Here is an 18,846-nt window from a genome sequence, read left to right on the forward strand (position 1 = left end):
GAGAGAGCAGTCAGCAGCAGAAAGCAACAGGCTACTGGAGGTTGACCCCCAGTGCATGCACATACACACGCCAACATAATCTTAAGACAATAACATCCTCTACTGGGGAGAAAACACATAACACACTGAAAGAGGCACAGGGACAATTGTGCACGCACAAACCCACCCACAGACGATGTTCGAAACACACAAAAACATAAACAGCACAAACAGGATTCAAGCAGATTGTTAGTAAACAGATTAAACTGGAGAATCTATCCACGCTGACATGCACACACACACACACACACACACATATATATATATATATATATATGCAACCGCACATAACGTCTGTGTGCCTATATGAACACACACACACAAATCACATTGCATGACCACTTCAGGTTTCATCATCTTTTCCTTTTTTTTTTTTTCTTTCTCCTGAGAGCCGGCGATGGGGGGAGCATTCCCTCTCTTTTGTTGCTGCTGGGGAGAGAGAGCACATATCCATACAGAACGCTCTCTCTCCAGCCCCATTCACACCCACACAACTCCCTCCCTCCTTTCTCCAAGCACACGCACATATACACACACACACACATACACACATCCAAAAAGATACAACATCAAAGAGCCGACACTGCCGAAGGATTACTTCAGCCACACACTGGCTCCTCAATCCGGGTCTGTTCCTCTGTCCCCCCTCCAGCCTGCCAGCACTTGGTACAGTCCAAGCATTCCATGCCAAGTAGCTTTCACACATGGAGGGGAAGCTTGTCTCAAGCAATTGCTGACAAGCTACAAACAAGACAGCCTCCCTTTCCCCCCTCTCTCCTTCGCCTTTTTTTCCTCCCCCCTCTCTCTCGCCCCAACAACTCACGTCTGCTTCGTCCCCCAACCATCCTTACTCCTCACCCCTCTTGCCCTCTCGGTCCCCCTCCTTTTCTTTCCCCCCTCTCTCCTCCTCTAGCTTCTTCTCTTTCCCTCTCTTTCTCTCCCACCTACCCACCTCACTCCCCCTTCTCTCTCTGAGAATGTGGGGGCCCCACTAGCATAAATTGTCAGCTGTTCCTGGGCGTACTCTCCATGGCTCCCTAAACTCACATAAGCCCGCATATGCAGTCGGCGGTGAAGCAAGGGTAACCTAAGTAAGCTGTGTTGGTTATGAGTCTGAAAAAGTACACCCAAGCCCCCGAATAATGCTGCAGTGTGAGGCCACTCAGGAGTTTTATACTATAATAAGCTGCACCGGGAACTGAGGCTAATGGAAGTGCGGGGTCAACGTACTTTTATTCAGCGTCTTTGCTTAATTAACTCCCAACTGCAAAGTGTTGAGTCTCACTCAAAACCACAATTTTTAACCTTATTTGCAGTTTTCGCGGGAATCGCTGTAATGCTCTCCTATTGTGTGTGTGAATAATTAGTTATTGGAAAATTAAGGTAATTGCTATATTTATGAAGTCAGAGGGAGAGTTTTCACGAAATAATCACACCGTTCTTATCTTCCCTCTACTCTGGGAGATGTCTGAAGGTTTACAGAGCTCTGCTGGAACCATTTTGCATTGTAGTCTTATTGTTACTGGGCATGCATTGTTATCCACTAGTGTAGGCTGCCATCTAGTGTCGGGTTTGGGTACTGTTTTTTTAATGAAGCGCCCAAGTTTCTACTTAAAAAATATTATTATTATTATTTCCCGTGGCATTTATGTGAAATATTCCAGCAAATATCCTGTTGATTCACGCAAATGTGTTTTGTGAGTAAAAGACAAGTCTAAAACGTGACGCTTTATGCAGAGTGCTTTGTCTGGTTTGATCAGTTGTAATTGTTACAGTGAAAATTTCTCTTTCCCTCCCTTACATCGTGTCAGCTGCAGGGCAGTTCAAGTTTCAGTGGTTTGCTCAGGAACACCTGTGCAAATGCTTCAAAATGTGCCCTCTGCTGTACTCAAGCTAGATTGGGAATTGAGAAATGTGAAAAACAATCAGCCTTAATATTTAGGAGAAGGAAGCCTGTAGTGGCAGAGAAGTATGTGAGGGTGGTGCAGAACATGTATGAGGACAGCGAGACAGCAGTGAAGTGATAGATGGGTTCAAGTTGGGGTTGGAATTAGACCATGGATCGGCTCTAAGCCTTTTCTTGTTTGCGGGATGCTGAGCTGTAGATGTTCAGATTTACATCATGGATGAGTGGGACAGCTCGGTTTGAGCAATTTGGAGACAAAGTTAGAGAGACAGGGCTTTGGTATAGTAAACATGCTGGACAAAAGGATCCTGAATATGGAGGTGCCAGGCAGGAGGAAAAGATGAAGGCCACAGAGAAGATTGTGGTTGTAACCACGTCTGTAGACTGTTTTAAATGGATGTTGCTAAAGAGATTGTTCAAATTCTAACAGCTTTACACATTTTCTTGTCTTAGCAGCATAGATGATCTACGTTGGAGCTTGGTGGAGTACAAGCATGTGTGAATCCGCATCTACAAGAGCCTAAACTGGCAGACCAACACAGAGGTTGTATGCCAAAAAAAGACGGACAGGTTCGGAGATTGTTCAGTGTACTTTATATACGCTGCTGAGGGAGAAGCATCCGAACTGGTGATAGCAGTAGACAATGTGAAATGATTAGGAAGGCTGGGTCTATAACTGGGTCCAACTTGGGCACGTTTGAAGCTGTGGTGGAGAGGAGGTCACTGAGCGAACTGTTATCCATCCATCTATGGCCACCCTCTGCACCATTACGCACAAGAACATTATTTCAGCTGCTTTAACAAATCAATTTTTCAAAATTTCTTTTTCCAGAGTTAAAATCTTATAAATCCATATATGCATTCTGAAAACTGCAATGTCAGATCTTCTGACTGAAACACTGAGGAGGATCGAAATAACATTTTTAAACCCAAATAATTATGAAAATTTTAAGAGCGAGACAGGAAAGCTGGACCTGGATTTTTCCCCTTTTTAAAAAGTGACACCTACTGTTACATGTGGAAACTTTTTTATAGCCAAGTCAAAATTTAAAATGAGTGACTCAAACTTCTAAGTGAAACTTTTGTACTTAAATTGAAATGTGGACTTCTGGAGAGCAATCTTTTATCTTTCTCATTGGTGGAAACAAGCTTCTTTAATTATATTTACCAAATATTTACCAAAAGGACTGAAACTAAAATGACAAATTCCAATTAGTACCTTGTTGTTGAGTGCCTCTGCCAACCTGTTAGGTTGCAGGTTAGATGAATCTGTGTCCAGAGTCATATGCAGTGAAGAAATGTAACTGGTGAGCATCGAAAAGTAATAAATTCATTATACAACTAATGTGAAATATGGTCACAATCTCTCCTTGTTTTTGAGTTATTGTTGAACAAGGGCAAATGGAATTCCCTTGAGAGATATGAGGAACTATGTCCCTTGTACAAAAATACAGACAAGCACAAAGCAACACCATTTTCTAGATGCTAACTAAATCTTCAACATAAAAAGTCCCCTTGAATTTTAAGGTCAAGTTTCCTGCTTAGATTTTGGCATGAAACTGTACCAGGCATACAGTTTTCAATCTTTTGTCACCATTTGCACTTACAAAAGCGTACTATATCTGATATCTATCGATCGATCGATCGATCGAGATAGACTTAAATTGGAATAAAAGGATACAAAAGGCAAAAATTTATTCAGTCTTTACAGATAGCGAGACAGCTCATTTATTTCTAAAATCAATCTGTGAAACATAGACATCTCGGTATGTGCACACATTGCATTTACTCAGTAGAATTTGAAGTAGAACAAGATGAGCGTCTTAGCTTGGATTTAAGTGGAGGGAACAATCAATAAAACATCTGTAATGACAGTTGTGTTGATTACTAGTTCAGTTCAGAAATTCACATTAAAAACGAGACACTTTCCCTTTTCTTTTTCTTTCTTTTTTTTTTTTTTTAAAGTGGCAGCCTTAGAAAAGATGAAAGAACGGGGGTGTGTGTGGGGGGAGGACTACAAATGGCCTGGAAATACACATGCAGTGGTTTCACCACACCCAGCACCCCCCCACCCCCGGGTCAAACCACAGGCTCCGGGACTAGGTGAAGATTAGCAGATCAATACAAAAGGAGGGAAAGACTAGTGAAGTCATTTAAAAGTTTTCACACCAAAAGACAAAAGACCCACTGAAACACCTCAAGGAAAGGCTCTCTCCTAAATCCCACCTACACCTTCAAGTATTCCCTTCAGCACTTGCACCACTTCAAGTATTCCTGCTCTGAACTCCAAACCTTCGATTTCAGTACTACTTCTTAGGTTTACAACATAAGCAATGATATAAGTGCACTCCAAATGTAATCTATACATAGAAAAATAAAGATGACATTAAGTAGAAGTAATAGTTATAACAATCACTTTATATTTCAATATTGTACACAAAAGTGATGTTAAATCACTTTATAACGTGGCATCACATTCCCCGCCCCCTGAGTGTAATGTTCAAGTTTAAACTTCTGTATGTACGGAAAAGCAAACAGGAACAGCAACCTTGGTTTGGTTATTTAAATAACATTAGCAATCATTGGCAATGGCAATGATTAGAAGCTCGAGTAATTATGCCTTTCCACAGGCCGTTGTGCTTGTGTGTGGTGGATGCATTATGTACACGCTGCAGATCGATCATGTGACTCTGGCCCGTTCCCTGACGTTGAGACACAGACAGCCATCATCCTGGAAAATAAACACGAGTGTTAAGAAACAGACGAGACACTGAAGAAAAATCAATGCAGGTATTGAGCAGATGATCATACTGAACTGTAAGGGTATTGATAGGCCCCCCTCCCCATCTGCGAGAAGTGTGAAGAGCAAAGGACAACTAAACATTCATCTTCCCCACTCATCAATCACATCAGGAAGCACTATGAAAGATGACTGACTGATGTGTAGCTCAGTTTTCTAAGGAGTCGCTTCCACTCACCTTAGTCTCAGTGCATGAGCAGGTCCTCCAGCTTCCTCACGAACCAGCAGCAATGCAACTCCGGCATTTATACAACTTGGGGTCATGGGTGCGGATGTGATTCCGTACATTCCTTAGTCGAAAGAACGTCTTACTGCAGAGCTGCAGCAGAGGGGAATAGAAAGCGTTAATAACAAAGAAATAACTGGAAAAGAGCTGCAATGCTGCAACTTAACAAAACTCCCAAGTGCCTCAATGCCACCCAAAAAGCAGGAAAGACTTTGTTAGACAAGAACTACACCTATGGCAACTGAGTCATTGTGGCAACTGCCTTTTTGATACGTCAGGGTTTATATGCGCATTGCTGGTGACTAGATAACACTTCCACCAAATTTGAGAAAGAAATAGCTTTGAGCTACAAAAAGAATGATCCAATTTCAAAGTGCCTTTATTCTGCAGCCGTTCACTGGTAACAATCAAAACATGCGCTGTTATAAAGAGGAGAATTGTAAGTTTCATGTGTTTGTAGGATGACAGCAGCGGCTACAGTTTCTCCAGACATGCTTTCAGAAGTATGGGATGAGTTAGACTCGCCTCAGCTTGGCTCAGTTTCAATTACAATCAAGTACCATCGTTAAATCAACCCAGTCAAAAGTCCTGTGATGTCATTTGTATGCAACACGAACACTACAACAAAAGAGGACTTCGAGGCAATGGTATAGCTGCTGCTCGGTCTGTGGCTTTTTGTCAGACTCTGAGACCACAGTGTTGTTCAGCTCTCTCCCTCGTTGCCGTGTTTGAAAAATGGTGGTTTTGATTTTCACAAAGAGATGCTATCATGACTCATTGAGTAACGGCACTGGCCGGCCATGGCATGCTCTCTGTTGATGTCACATTTTGGATAGCCTCGAATCACTTGGAACCCCTGAGGAGTATGTACTAAAAAAAAAAAAAAAAAAAAAAAAAAAAAGTATCAGGTACTGTGACCGAATGGAAAACCCTGAAAGCTGTGTTGAGCTGTGCCGAACAGACCTGAGTAGGTATTAGTGTAAAGGCCTAATTGAGCACTTGTGAACATGTCCATTACTTTGATTCTTTTTGACTCACCTTATATTTCAAGAAAACGCTGTTCAACCCAAAAACTGTAGCAAACTGTTGACCAACTCCATGCATATTTGGTGCTAAAATTATTGTCAGCCTATATAAAGTCATCCATTTTTCTTTTGGTTTGCTATTAAAACTACAAATGAGGTCAAGTAAACTAATATGAAGCCCTGTTTTATTCAGACAGAATGGTTTCATGTTTGTTGTAAGGTTTTTAAGAACAACACTTTTGGTCTCTCAAGCTTCGCTACATCTTCTGACAAAAGTCGCCACCAGTGTAAGTTTAAAAATAAAGGCTGTGCTTGGCCTATTAGAAAGAAAGCTAGAAGTAACAGACCTTGTGTTTTTGTCTAAATGCCACATGAAAATAGTATCACCTCAATGCTTTCTAACACCCTGAGCAGAGCAGCAGGAGAAAAAGATCTTAGACACAAGTTAGTACTGTCCCAAAGATGCAGAGAAAGGTCACTAAAGCCCCTTTTCTGTTAGTACCAACTTGGATCGACTTGGCATGGTTCGCCACGGTTTTCGGGGTTTTCCCATTGGGCTATAGTACCCTGTACTTTTTCTTTTAGTATCTGCTCATCTGGGGTTCTAAGTGAGCCGACCAGGTACTAAAACATGATGTTGTCAGAAAAACAAATATTTGAATTCCTTGGTGCTTACCGGACATGGCCAGTGCTTGCCCTCGATGTGCCTAAGGCGATGCATAATTAGGGCATCACAATCCTTGTAGGAGGCTGAGCACTGCAGACAGGTGTGGGCTGCTTTGGGAACTTTGGGGGCTTGACTACGAGGCCCTCTGAGCTGCTTTAGTCGTGCCCGACGTACAGCATCCAGCATGGCACAGCTCCTACTGCTCAGAGCGAGGAGCTTACCTTGTTGCTAGAGAAAAATAAAATAAAATTATAAGTTAATGAGTTTTATTCACATTTTTTAGATAGAAATGATTAAATGCTTTTAAAAGATTAGGCGCCACAGGCGATGCTTCAAACAAAGACTGTACAGTTATAAAATTAGATATAAAAGCAAGCATGAGATCATAATCATCACTAAAGTTTGCTACTTGGTATTTTTTATTTATTTATTTTTACCTTTGGCATGGTCCCTGCAGGTTTTGACCTAGCACACCTGGCTAGAGGTAAAGTGTTTCGAGGGTTGGGCCTGGGTCTACGGCCCTTAACTTGGGTCACTTTCCTCTCCTCTCTCTCCCTCTTCACCACCGGCAGGATGGGTGGCCCTCTGGCTCTCAGAGTCCTGTGGGGTAACTCTTCTGCTTCAAATTTCTCTCCAACTTGAGACACAGAGCGTGTTAAGCAGATATCAACACTCTCCTCCTCTTTCTTCAGTCCGGACATGGGCCCCCCTGCTGGCCGGCAGAAGCTAAACAGAAAGCCAGAGTCCAGTAACTTGATGGGGGGCTTGCTCTGGCGTTTACCCAGGTCTGGTGAGGGAGGATCAGGGAAAGCTCCAACTGGCACAGGTTCTGCTGGTTCCTCTTTGATGACTTTATAAAGAGGGTGGTCATAGATGGACGGTGGAGGTGCTTGATCTGAAAACTGGAGCCCATCAGGTTTATTTTCCTTCACTTTTGGTCTAGTGTCCATGGTCCCTCTTAGCCCCTGGCTTCCCACCTTTCTTCCCTCTTCTCTGGCATTACACCTCACCTTCTTCGCCTCCTTCGTGGAGCCCCGTCTGAGTTTAGCCTTTGCTGCAGGACGACTGCTGTTGTATCGCAGTGTTCTGACTGTCTCAACAGCGACCTTATTTCTAGCCTGTATCTTCTGTGAAGGTAAAGATTTGTGGGGTGTGTGGCCGCAGTAATTGTTTGATGAAAATCGGAGACCTGAGAGAGCGTATTCAGCTGGTTCTGATTTGATCCTGACTTTGTTTCTGACTAGCTTTTTATTCGAGCCACGTCGCAGAGGCTGCTGAGAATGAAGGTGGGAACCGTCACCCTTCCTCACGGATTGTCTCAGTTGCCTCCCCCCAAAGGCAACCCTAGATATAGGCTGGAACATGTCAGGTAACACCCCTTTACTTCGCATGCTCCTGTCACTGGGAGGAACACGCTTCCGAGTGGTTTTTGGCCTCTTAGCTGTAATCTTCTCTGTGCTAGCTGCTGCAGCAGGTTTGGTCTTCACAGGCTTATGGAGGAGGTGAGTGTTAACAGGGTTGCAGAGGGGAAACGCCAGAGTCACATCCCCATATGATAGTCCCGGGGACGGTGAACGGGGTTTCCGGCGCTTGGTGAGTGAATAGTTGTTGGCCTTCAGCTTTCTTAGTCGCTTCTTTTGTCTCCAGCCAATAAGATCTTCTGGTCTGGGGAGGAGAGAAGTCCTTTGTAACCCCAGAACATTCATCAACTTGTACTTTTCCTGTGCTCTGGCATAATCCTCTTCATCCTCGCCAACCTCCTCAACTTCCTGCTTAACCCTCACAGGGCTGCACACCATGCCAGGTCTCAATCTAGAAGAGCAGGAAAGCTGGGAGATGGGATGAGATTTTTTGTTTTTTTGAGAGGTCTCCGACATCGGCAGCAATCTCTGAACCTGCTTGGCAGCTCCAGGAGTGGAGCGGAGCAGACGGGTGTTCGATGGGGATATGGGTGAGTAACTCTGTGACTGTGGGGTAGATGCGGCATTTCGAGGTGTGGAGGCCTTTTTTGAAGAGGGCGATTTAAAGTCCATGAGTTTCATCCTGTGTGAGGGACTTAGAGGGTGGCCGTTTTGGGATTTTGGCATTCTGCGCAAATTGCGGCTGGGACTTCCTTCAAAAGACTCGTCTGATGCATCCAGTGTTAGACTGAAGGCGGCGTTCACATTGTCCTCTAATCCCAAAACCCTTTTCCTTTTGCTTTCCCTCTGGTGGTGATGACGCTCACGGCACGAACCAGCATAGGCTGAGTTTGGATGAAGTTGCTGTTCCTGCTCTTTAATGAGGGCAGAGCAGGCTTCCACTGCAAGCCACATGCCCAGGTGGCGGGCCATGGCAATGACTTCAGGTAGATCCTCACGGCGAACACACAGAGTGGAGGAATAGGAGAAATCCAGCAGCGAGAGAAGGCTGTCCTCACTGAAACCTGGGGGGTTAAAAGGAGCCTTTAATTAGATCACTGGTCAATCAGAGGGTGAGAAGAGGGAGATGAAAGCAATTTGGTGTAAACAGAAGATCAGAGGGAGAGCACTCCAAGGGAGCAAAGTGTAAACATGACAGTTGAAACAAGATGACAAATTAACAACTCCTTTAATCATGGACACTTCTGCTCTCATGTAAGAACACACATCAAAGATAAGTAAACGATAACACAGACAACAGCCAAATCCCATTTTAAGGACCAGATTCTCTAAGGCTACGTCCACACGTACACAGGTATTTTTGAAAACAGAGATTTTCCGTTTTCGTTTTAAAAAAATAATCCCGTCCACACATAAAGGCAGAAATGAAGGAAAACGCTGCTAGGAACATGCCAAAGCAACAGGTGGCAATATATTCCTGCAGAAATGTTGGCTAATCAGAAGTCTAGAAGCCTCGGTGGGAAAAAGTAAACAAAGCTGGGGCATAGAAGCAGAACCGAGTCGTATGTGTGGAGGGACAGTAACTGTGTGTGTATATGTAAGCATTTAAACACTGCAGAGAGTACAAGTAACAGTAACAGTATTGTAGAAGTTCATTTCACCGAAACAATAACGTGGCGCACAGTGTGACGTCAAAAAAGGCGCACACCTTTGACGCTGCGTTTTTCTTGTCCACATGTAAATGCAAAAACGGAGTTTTCAAAAATATCCACCCTGGCCGGAGTTTTTAAAAATCTCAGCTTTCAGTGACCAAAAACGCCGTTTATGTGTGGACGAAAGGGGCAAACGCATAGAAAAATCTGTGTTTTCAAAAATACCCGGGTACGTGTGGACGCAGCCTGAGTCTGAATTTTTAGAGTGATTACGTCTTTACAAAATGCCAAATGTCATCACAAAGACCTCTGAATCAGCCTTCTCTGCCTAAACTGGATGATATGATTACATTTTAAGTTTCCTTCACACTATTGTTTGAGCAATGATAAGACGTTAATTTTCTTACCTTATGTCAGGAGTTTGCATTATTTGCATTCAGTCTCTTAATAAATGTGTATTCATTAAAATCTGTGTAATAAATCACTCAGAATTATAAATGACTCTACTGTTTGTTCTAACCTGGAATTATTGTTAACAGGGCAATAAAGGGACAATGTTGACTGCAGTTTATTAAGTTTATTACTGACTGGAGCTGCAACATTGTATTTACCATTTGCTTGAAAGACAGTCAGTGTTCTGATTACTAAATAATGACTGGCGAGCAAAAGTCTGCTGGCACAATCTTCTCAAATGGGTGCATTAATTTTCATGAAAATGAATAAAAAAAATCTTTTAGATTTTGGACAATAAGTCATGTAAAAAAAAGAGGAAAAATGAACAATGGGAAAGTTGTCTAGAGCACACAAATTATAATGGACATTTTTTTTTTAGCATTATCTGATGTTTTAAAGGGAAAAAGAAACAAACATTTAATTTAGTAATGTGTAGATTTATGGATGATGGAAATAAGGGTTGGGTTATCCTAAAATTGAAACAAAATATACAGTCTGCAGCTCGACCATATCACAAGCTAGAAGTATTTACGCCATTTCTTAATGCCAGCATTCAAAAGTGAGGCAAAAACCTGGGAGATGTGATGAGTTCAGACAAACACGCACTTTTCTGAGAGCCTTTCTTGGAAATCATTCATTGTGCTGCAGTCAAATGGTCTCTGGTCTCTAGTTATCCTGTTCATTTATTTAATAGTTAAGTCCAAACCCTAATTATACTTAGTGCTCCATAAACCTGACCATTTGCTGCACGAAGGAGGAGTGAAAGTGCCACAAATTTGTTTTTGGATGCAGCTCCTGTTATGTAACTGCCAATACTCTCAAGCCCCTTCATGCTCACAGTTCTCCCTTTCAAGTATTACTGGGGACAGTTTCAGCAACCATCATTTTGAAATAAGCGGTATAATGGCTAAAACTTAACACTCAAAGGGAACAAGTCTGTTTTCTCTTTTATCTCCAAGCCATCCTTAACAAAGCACCTTGTTACTTATGCTCACATAAATAGCTTTGAAACAAGAGTTATAGATTTTTCACAGGAATCCGTTACCTTTGATATCCCTGTGGGAAGTGGAAAAACTACATGTCCATTTTGTCTCTTAATGGTGGAACAACATTCGGGAGTCTCTTAAATTAGACAAATATTTTATCACAGTTAATCTTATACAAGCATGTAGCTTTTGAATTTTTGTATATGTTTATATTAGAGATGGCACGATACCACTTTTTTATGTCCGATACCGATATCATAAATTTGGATATCGGCCGATACCGATATGAATCCGATATAGTGTTTTTTAATAAATAAAACTGTTTTTTAAATATCTTGCTGCATTTTGTATAAGTTCAAACTCAAGTTTAAAAAAAATAAAACACTAAAGCCATTCTGTTATACCTGTATGCAAAAAATACACTGCACCCAAAATATTTTATAGTTCAGCAATACTGATCAATCTAATAAACCTAGTCTATCCTCCCTATTCTGGTATTTTAAAGAGTAAGCAACCTAACTAATAGGGTTCCAAACTCCCAGCGAAAAAAAAAAAAAAAAAAATAGGGAACCACCCTCCACCTTATGATGCTTAATCAACGTAATCAACTTTAATTTGATGCAGTGTGAAAAAAATGCACAGACATCAATTATTTTTCAAGAATAATTAAATAAATTCAACATCTTTCTTCAACAGAACTGCAGACTGCACAGATGGTACCTTCCCAAAGGAGAAAGTAGTATAGCTTACTAGCGTATATTAGACTTAATAGTTACTATATACAGTAATGGACTTCTATACATTTTACATCAGATTAAAACTTGGGTGTAAGATTCAGATAATTAATTATTAAAAGCTATACATTTTAAATGAGAATAAGAAAGAAAAGTATGTCTTTGTGCCCCCCTTTTCCCTGTTCATGCCCTATCGGCCCCCCTGGCTAAACTTTGCTAGATCCGCCCCTGCACAGTTACCAGCCGTCAGCTACGTAGAAAAAGATCCTGGTGTACAAAGTAATATTAAATAAATTCTAACAACAGATTATCAAGCTTAAATGTGCTGCTGTTGTTCAGCTGCTGGTTTCCTCTTTCTGGCGCGAAGTGGCCAATAAACAAACAAGAGAGACGGACTCGCACAGAAAAGCCGATCAGCTGACCATTAATCAGTATCATCATTGAAGTAGCAGTGGGAGAGGGAGAGAGAGAGGCAGTTGCTCCATATATCGGTTGTTAAGCTTAACGCTGGAATGCTTTACAGACATTCAGAGATGAACTTACACACTTGCTTTACTTCTCTCGGGGATAACTTTCTCGGAGATGAAATGCCGGTTTGGTAGCGAGGCTCCGAATGCTCAACCAGACCGCCGACAGGTCTTGCACGCCACAGCCGCTCTATCACGTGCTAAGGTTATGAGCCGAGTTACGCCATGTCGCAAGTTTTGTGAGGTGCTTTTTTGATCTTTAATGGATCGGATGACATTTTTTATTTCTCTCCGATATCCGATCCAGTAATTTAGGTCAGTATTGGACCGATACCGATACTTAATATCGGATCAGTCCATCTCTAGTTAATATATAGTAAAACTTTTTTTTTTTTTTTTAAAACAGTAGTGGACTTTATCTATCCAAAAGGGGCAAGGCAGAGGTTGTTTCAAAAAGTGCTTTTCTATGTAAAGAGAATAGATTAAACATATATAATACACATATAATGTGTAATGTACGCTCACCCCCAACCAGTCACGGCCCTCTCTAACCTAGTTCCGCAAGAGCAATCTTGTTAAAAGGGAGTTTTTCCTTTCCACTGTCGCCAAGTGCTTGCTCATAGAACGTCATCTGATTTTTTCTCTGTGTGACTGTAGGGTTTTTACCTTAAAGTATACAGTGCCTTAAGGCGACTGCTGTTGTGATCTCGTGCTATATTAATTAAATTGAACTAAACTATTTTTCAGGCATTTAGACCAGAAATATTCACACTGAAGTTTTGACACCTGTGTGAGGAGAAGGATCAGGCTCGGTAAGGTATTTTGGTCTGCCTTCAGCCACCTACCCAAAAAACAGCTCAGGCAGAGAGATCTGGCACCCAGGTGTCCACTCTTACCTGTGAGATCTATGTCTGCCTTCATGCTCGAGTCCATTTCCGTGAAGATCTCCTGAAAGTGATCACTGACGGCTGCCAGGACGGCTCTGTGCGCTAAGAAGGAACGCCCGCTCGTCCGCAAGGTAATGTCACAGAACAGGCCTGCCTCACGCTGACTCCTCAGCTTGCTCAGCATGTCGGAGCTGTGTGACACTACTGTCTTTGTGACACATCCTCTGCCACCCGGCTCCTACGAGGCACAGACAAAAACGAAAAAGACAGATCGAAATACTTTATTATGGGAGTATGTTGTATGCTGTGTGTGTGTGAGAGAAAGCACTTCCAGGAGACAAGCGTGAGAGTAAGTGGGAATGAGTTAGAAGGTGTGAATTAAAATGTGTGAGATGCCGAAAAAGAGGGCTGTCTCCATAAAAATGAAGAGGCGCTTAAAGTTTGATGAGAAGAAACAAGGCTCCGGGATAGCGTTTGCTGTCAGTTCATCAACTCCAGTGTACACTCACCTTCGATTTCTTGTTCTGCTGACACTCTGGACAGCTGAGGACAAAGTCTCTGATCTCGAAGTACATCCCTGTGAAGAAAGCAGTTGTTCAAACATCAGAACATGAGGTAACAAAAGACAGGAAAGGGTTTGGGTACGAGGGCTGGAGCGGGCTAATCGTTTTAAAGGTGTCACAACTGTCTCTACACTTGGTAATGCCTCACCAACTAGAACAGCAAGGGGTGTGATTAACACCTATTGTTCATGTCTGAATAAGTCCCTCAATCTTTGACTAATTCAACCACTTGTGCACATGTGAGTCTGTGTCTGTTTCAAATATCCCTACACTTAAATCTCTGCTGGTGTCATTCAATCATTAGTAGGCAGTTATAAGATTAATATGCATTTGGAGCAGTCTACACATGACTCACATGCTTTACTAAGACACTTAGAAGACAAAAGTGATGTTCATACCTTCCCACCAGTAGTTTTCAGCCACGCATTTGTAGGTCTCTTCCAGTGAGAGGTGGCGTTGGCCCGGTCGCCTTATGTGGAAAGTGGAGATTGCCTCATGTCTTCGGTCCTCATTCAAAACCTCCCGGTAGTTGATGAAGCCCCTTTCCAGTTTCTTTCGATACAGCAGCCCGTCTATCACCTCAAAGTTGGGGGACCACCGTGCGGTGGACCCACGCCCACTCGAGCACCCCGCTGACTCCTTCTGCCGGGATTGCTTTCTATCTCCATCCGACCAGGGCTTGGACGGGCAACACGTCTCTGCGTTTTCGTATTGGGCGTTGGTGTTAGAACAGTCGCAAGCCATTTTTTCTTTTTTAAAAAAAAAAAAAAAAAAAAAAAAGAGGATTTATATTCCAATAAGAAGATACAACTTTGTAGTCTCAGAAGGACTACCCCCACCACCACCTTTCTGGATCGCCCTCTTACGAAACTTTACCCAACGACCTGAAACGAAGTCCACGTGGATGAGGCGATAAAGGACGACAGAGGCACGAAAACACTTGGCTGAAAAGTCTGACACAATGTAGTGCACCACACAGAGTAAATTCTCAATAACTAGCGCCTCTCATTGTGGCTTGAAAAGCAGAAGAAAAGTCAGACGGGAATCAGCCGCATTTCCCTGCCCCTGCTTTGTATCCTTGCTGTCAATGAGAGCATCACTTCTCTCTATCCAAACATCCCTAAATATGCAATAGTTACACTTCCTCCTTGGGACACGTTTGGTCAAATTTCTTAGCAATTTCTCGGTTTCGACTGTCGGGCAACCAGGTTCTTTTTTAATATCCCTCCAAATGTGGATAATAACCCAGGAGAGTATCGCGCCAACAACGCCAAGCCAAGTGATGTAAAGTCACCACAACGACCGCGTAAACAGGCTTCACCGTCAACCCCTCGCCGGCAGTCCGTCTTCCATCTGTCTCAGAGGTCGGGAGTGGCCTCTGGGGGTGGATGACGGCGGGCAGCCTCACCTCTGGCGTTAACTTGTGATTTCTTTTCGCCAACTCGAGTCGGAAGCAACATGATGACGCAGCTATCAGCTCAGCATCGCGACTTGGACGACCTAAAAGCGAGGCTGGTCGCCCCGACCAGCTCGAAAATGTTGCAATAATCACCGCCGGACCCCTTCAAAAGCGAGCCAACAAGCTCCGGTCAGACACCCGACATAGTTCACCCCCCTTCAGCCGCCACAACGCCGCTCTAGTAGTCAAATAGTCCAATTTTTCAAACTCGTAACCTTCTGTTTGTTGCTAATCAGCAGACTAACCGAGCGAAGTGCTCCCCGCCTTCACACAAAGGCTATTAGCAGAAGCTTTAAAGAGCTTCGCCCGAGCCAATTGTGATTGGCTGCTGCGGCTGTCACTCAAACAGCCAGTTTTCTTCCATTTGCAGTAAGCTAGGTTGTTCGCTCACGATTCCAGTGTACCAGTATTTGCTTCACTTGCTGCAAACACAAGTGAAACACGATACAGCCAATGTGTCGTATCCATTAACGGAATACACACTGTTTCATGTGGTGACTGTTCAATATTTCCCTCCCCAGAATAAGTTACAGCTACAGCAGATTTACTCCCATTTCAAAACGTTAGCCACCTTTCATCACCTCAGTGTCTGTTACAAATATTGTATCCGCATATTAATTTTGTAAACGTTTGGGTTACATTTCTAGACTTTAATAAAATGTAAAAAAATAAATAATAATAAAATACATCAACCAGGCCCATGTCCAAAACATGTTTATTACTAAATTTTGATGACAACATCAACAATGACAAGGGCAACAGAAAAAGGCGGCTATTTCCTTAAAAATGTAAATCATAATCATGGAAAGGTGATGAAAATATGTAGATTTCAGAAGAAAAAAAACAACAACTTTTTTCATAAGGCAAAAACTGATGATTAATTCATTTTTTTTTTTTTAAAAATAAGGCTGGAAAAGATGTCCACATGCCCTTACCAGATGAATTTACAGTTGGGTCCATAATTTGTTGTGGCAAGTTTTAGTGAACTAGTTTCATCCCTGTACAGTTTATGCAGACTTTCAATTTTAATTCAGCTGGGTTTACAAGGATTTTGCATTAAATGTTTAGGAATTTTTATACACATTTTTATGTTTATTTTCAGAGGCCAAATGGACACAATAGTAAAGCTTTAAATATAATGATTGTTTTTAATACTTGGATGAAAATAATTTGGAATCACCCTTATGAAGTCTAGAATCATCACCGAATGGTATAAGTTCCTTTTCGTCAGATGCCCTGCCTTCAGTTTTGTCTACAGTAACTAGAAGTCATGCTCAGGTGATTGGTTTGGTCATTGAACAATATTTCCTTTCTTTTACTTTGCTTTGGGTCTTTATCCATTAGCACTGTGAAGCATTTTTCAGTCAGTTTTGCAAAACATGGCTGAATCTGAGCACAGAGTACAGCCCAGTACACTGCAGAATTCATCCTGGCACTTCTATCAGCAGTGACATAATGAGTAAGAACTGCTGACCTGGTTCCACTGACCACTATACACACCCATACCATAGCGCTTTCTCACCACGCTCCATACATTTCTCTTCTTGTCAGTCTGGTACAGTCTAATCTTGCTGACATCTGTCTAAAGATTTTTTTCCAGCACTCTTTTATATGTTTCTGACAAAGTCTAAACCTAAACTCTCTGTATTTCCATTCATGAAGGCGTCTCTTGATTGTCGACCTTGACAGTGGTATGCCTGAATCCTCGAGAGTCTTCTCGACTTGATTAGATGTTGTGAAATTTTTTTTCCGTTCCAGCGATCACATTTTTTTCATTCCACACTTTAGTTCTCTTCTGTGGTATTCCAGGACATTTGGTGTTGCTTAGTTAGCCAGTGCATTCCTCCTGTTGATTTGGCCACCCCTAAAGGTTTTGCTGTCTCTCCGATAGGTTTATTTTGTTTGTTTAGCCTAATGATGGCCTCCCTCATATGCACTGACATTCCTTTGGGCCTCATGAATAGAATTACAGTGAAAAAAAATCAACTTCAGATATTACATTGGCATGAAATTAATGAGGGAACAGCAAGTGTTCAACTACTTTTCAGCCTCTGAAAATGGGAGACTGTGTATAAAAACGACTTTATGAAAACCTCTTGAATTAAAGCTAAGCTAAGCTGTAAAGTCTGCAATTCAGTCATATGTTGACTGGTTGAGTGCAAAGCCAGTGTGGTGGTGTAAAAAAGCAAATCTACAAAAAAAAATTTCTTCATCCAACAAATTATGGATCTGACTGTAAATATCTGAAATGATGATTAATAATGCTACAGCAATCTGGAAACAAAAGTACATCCTATGGAAATTGTTGTTTTTTTATTTGACTTGGCTCAAGCTCATATTTTAACCACTTTTATCCTCAGCAATGCTTGAAGCCTGGGTTGCTTTTTTACTTTGGGTCATTATCCATTTGCACTGTGAAGTATTTTCCAATCAGTTTTGCAAAATTTGGTTGAATCTGAGCACAAAGTATAGCCTTGTAGACACAAGTGCTTTAAAATAGTGTCTACACAACATATAATATACTTTATCACAACCACAGGGATTTTTTGGTAATATTTAAAAAAGTAATTGGCCTCTAATTCAGTAGAAATGATGTCTTGTATAGTTGCCCATCACTCTCTGACATAGGTTTACTGGAAATTTTGGCCACTCTTTAATTCACAGTTTCTTCAGTTGCAAAATGTTTGAGGGTTTTCCTGGATGGATGCGCTGCCTCGTTCAAATTCAACCACAACATTTTATTGTGTTCCAGTCCATATTCCTCAGTTTCATCTATAAGTCATAGCTTGGTGTATTTTAAGTGTGTTTAGGTTCATCATTCTGTTAAAAAGCCAACTTGTGGTTCAACCTCAAGTTTCACAAAAAGGATTTAACGTGATCTTTCAGATCATTTCACTGTGAGCTGCCCAGTCATCAAGGCAGGCAAAAAAAAACACATTTCCAACATCATCCTTCACAGTCGGCATGTGGCCCGCCTGAAACACTGTCTTTGGTCTGCGCCTGTCATGTCTACTTTTACTCTGGCGAGACGTCTTTGTCCACAGCACATGATTCCACAAAGACATGTCTTTGCTTATATTTTGACAATTTGTAGTTTTGCACTGAGGTTTTACAGACAGAAAACGTTTATTCCAATCATTCAGGTAAAATTTGTACAATATCCGATTATAGAGCCATGCACTGTGAAAACCAGCAGTTGCAAAAATGACCTGCAGATTCCAGTGTTACATTTTGGCTCTTGACATGTTTTTCAGTCTGCTGCGGGGCGGATTTTTCCACAGGTTTGGGCCCCACTTGACAGTAGTTAGAATTTAAGCCACTTGTTGATGATTTTCTTTACAATGTGCTGCTATTAGCATTACAGGTAAATCTTTAACAAGTACACGCAAATTCCACGTTGTCACATACTGTACTCTTTTGTCATTACTCTTTTTGATAAAGACAATCAGCCTATTACTGTTACTTTCAATATGGTTGTCAACTTTGGTAAAAAGGCACATTTTTTTAAAAACAAAAATAACTAGAATTATTTATAAATTATCTTGGTGTTAAATTCTGAATGTTTGATTGTCTCGATCATAGCCTTAAAAGTCAGAAATTACTATGAAGCTTTTTTGTAAT

The 18,846-nt window shown here is 41.7% G+C and overlaps 1 protein-coding gene across 1 annotated transcript; it reads right to left on the bottom strand.

Moving 5' to 3' along the window:
• Positions 1 to 3,626: 3,626 nt before the first annotated feature.
• si:dkey-229b18.3 (uncharacterized) lies at positions 3,627 to 15,478 on the bottom strand. The gene is made up of 8 exons (XM_087829844.1): positions 15,175 to 15,478; positions 14,165 to 14,515; positions 13,713 to 13,780; positions 13,213 to 13,441; positions 7,101 to 9,088; positions 6,673 to 6,891; positions 4,924 to 5,064; positions 3,627 to 4,676 (listed from the first exon to the last, which is right to left on the bottom strand). The coding sequence occupies exons 1-7, from the start codon at positions 15,224 to 15,226 to the stop codon at positions 4,960 to 4,962; spliced, it is 3,012 nt and encodes a 1,003-aa protein (XP_087685970.1). The 5' UTR covers positions 15,227 to 15,478; the 3' UTR covers positions 3,627 to 4,676; positions 4,924 to 4,959.
• Between the last annotated feature and the right edge of the window lie 3,368 nt (positions 15,479 to 18,846).

The sequence above is a fragment of the Neolamprologus brichardi genome, chromosome 16 (assembly GCF_056152115.1).
Source record: "Neolamprologus brichardi isolate AB-2024 chromosome 16, ASM5615211v1, whole genome shotgun sequence".
Lineage (NCBI taxonomy): Eukaryota > Metazoa > Chordata > Actinopteri > Cichliformes > Cichlidae > Neolamprologus > Neolamprologus brichardi.

Coding starts and splice junctions, on each gene's coding strand:
- si:dkey-229b18.3 (XM_087829844.1), bottom strand. CDS start 15,226: ATGTTGCTTCCGACTCGAGTTGGCGAAAAGAAATCACAAGTTAACGCC. Junction 9,089..13,212: donor GGCAGACATAGATCTCACAG/GTAAGAGTGGAC, acceptor TTAACCCCCCAG/GTTTCAGTGAGGACAGCCTT. Junction 5,065..6,672: donor GCAAGCACTGGCCATGTCCG/GTAAGCACCAAG, acceptor CCTCTGCTGCAG/CTCTGCAGTAAGACGTTCTT.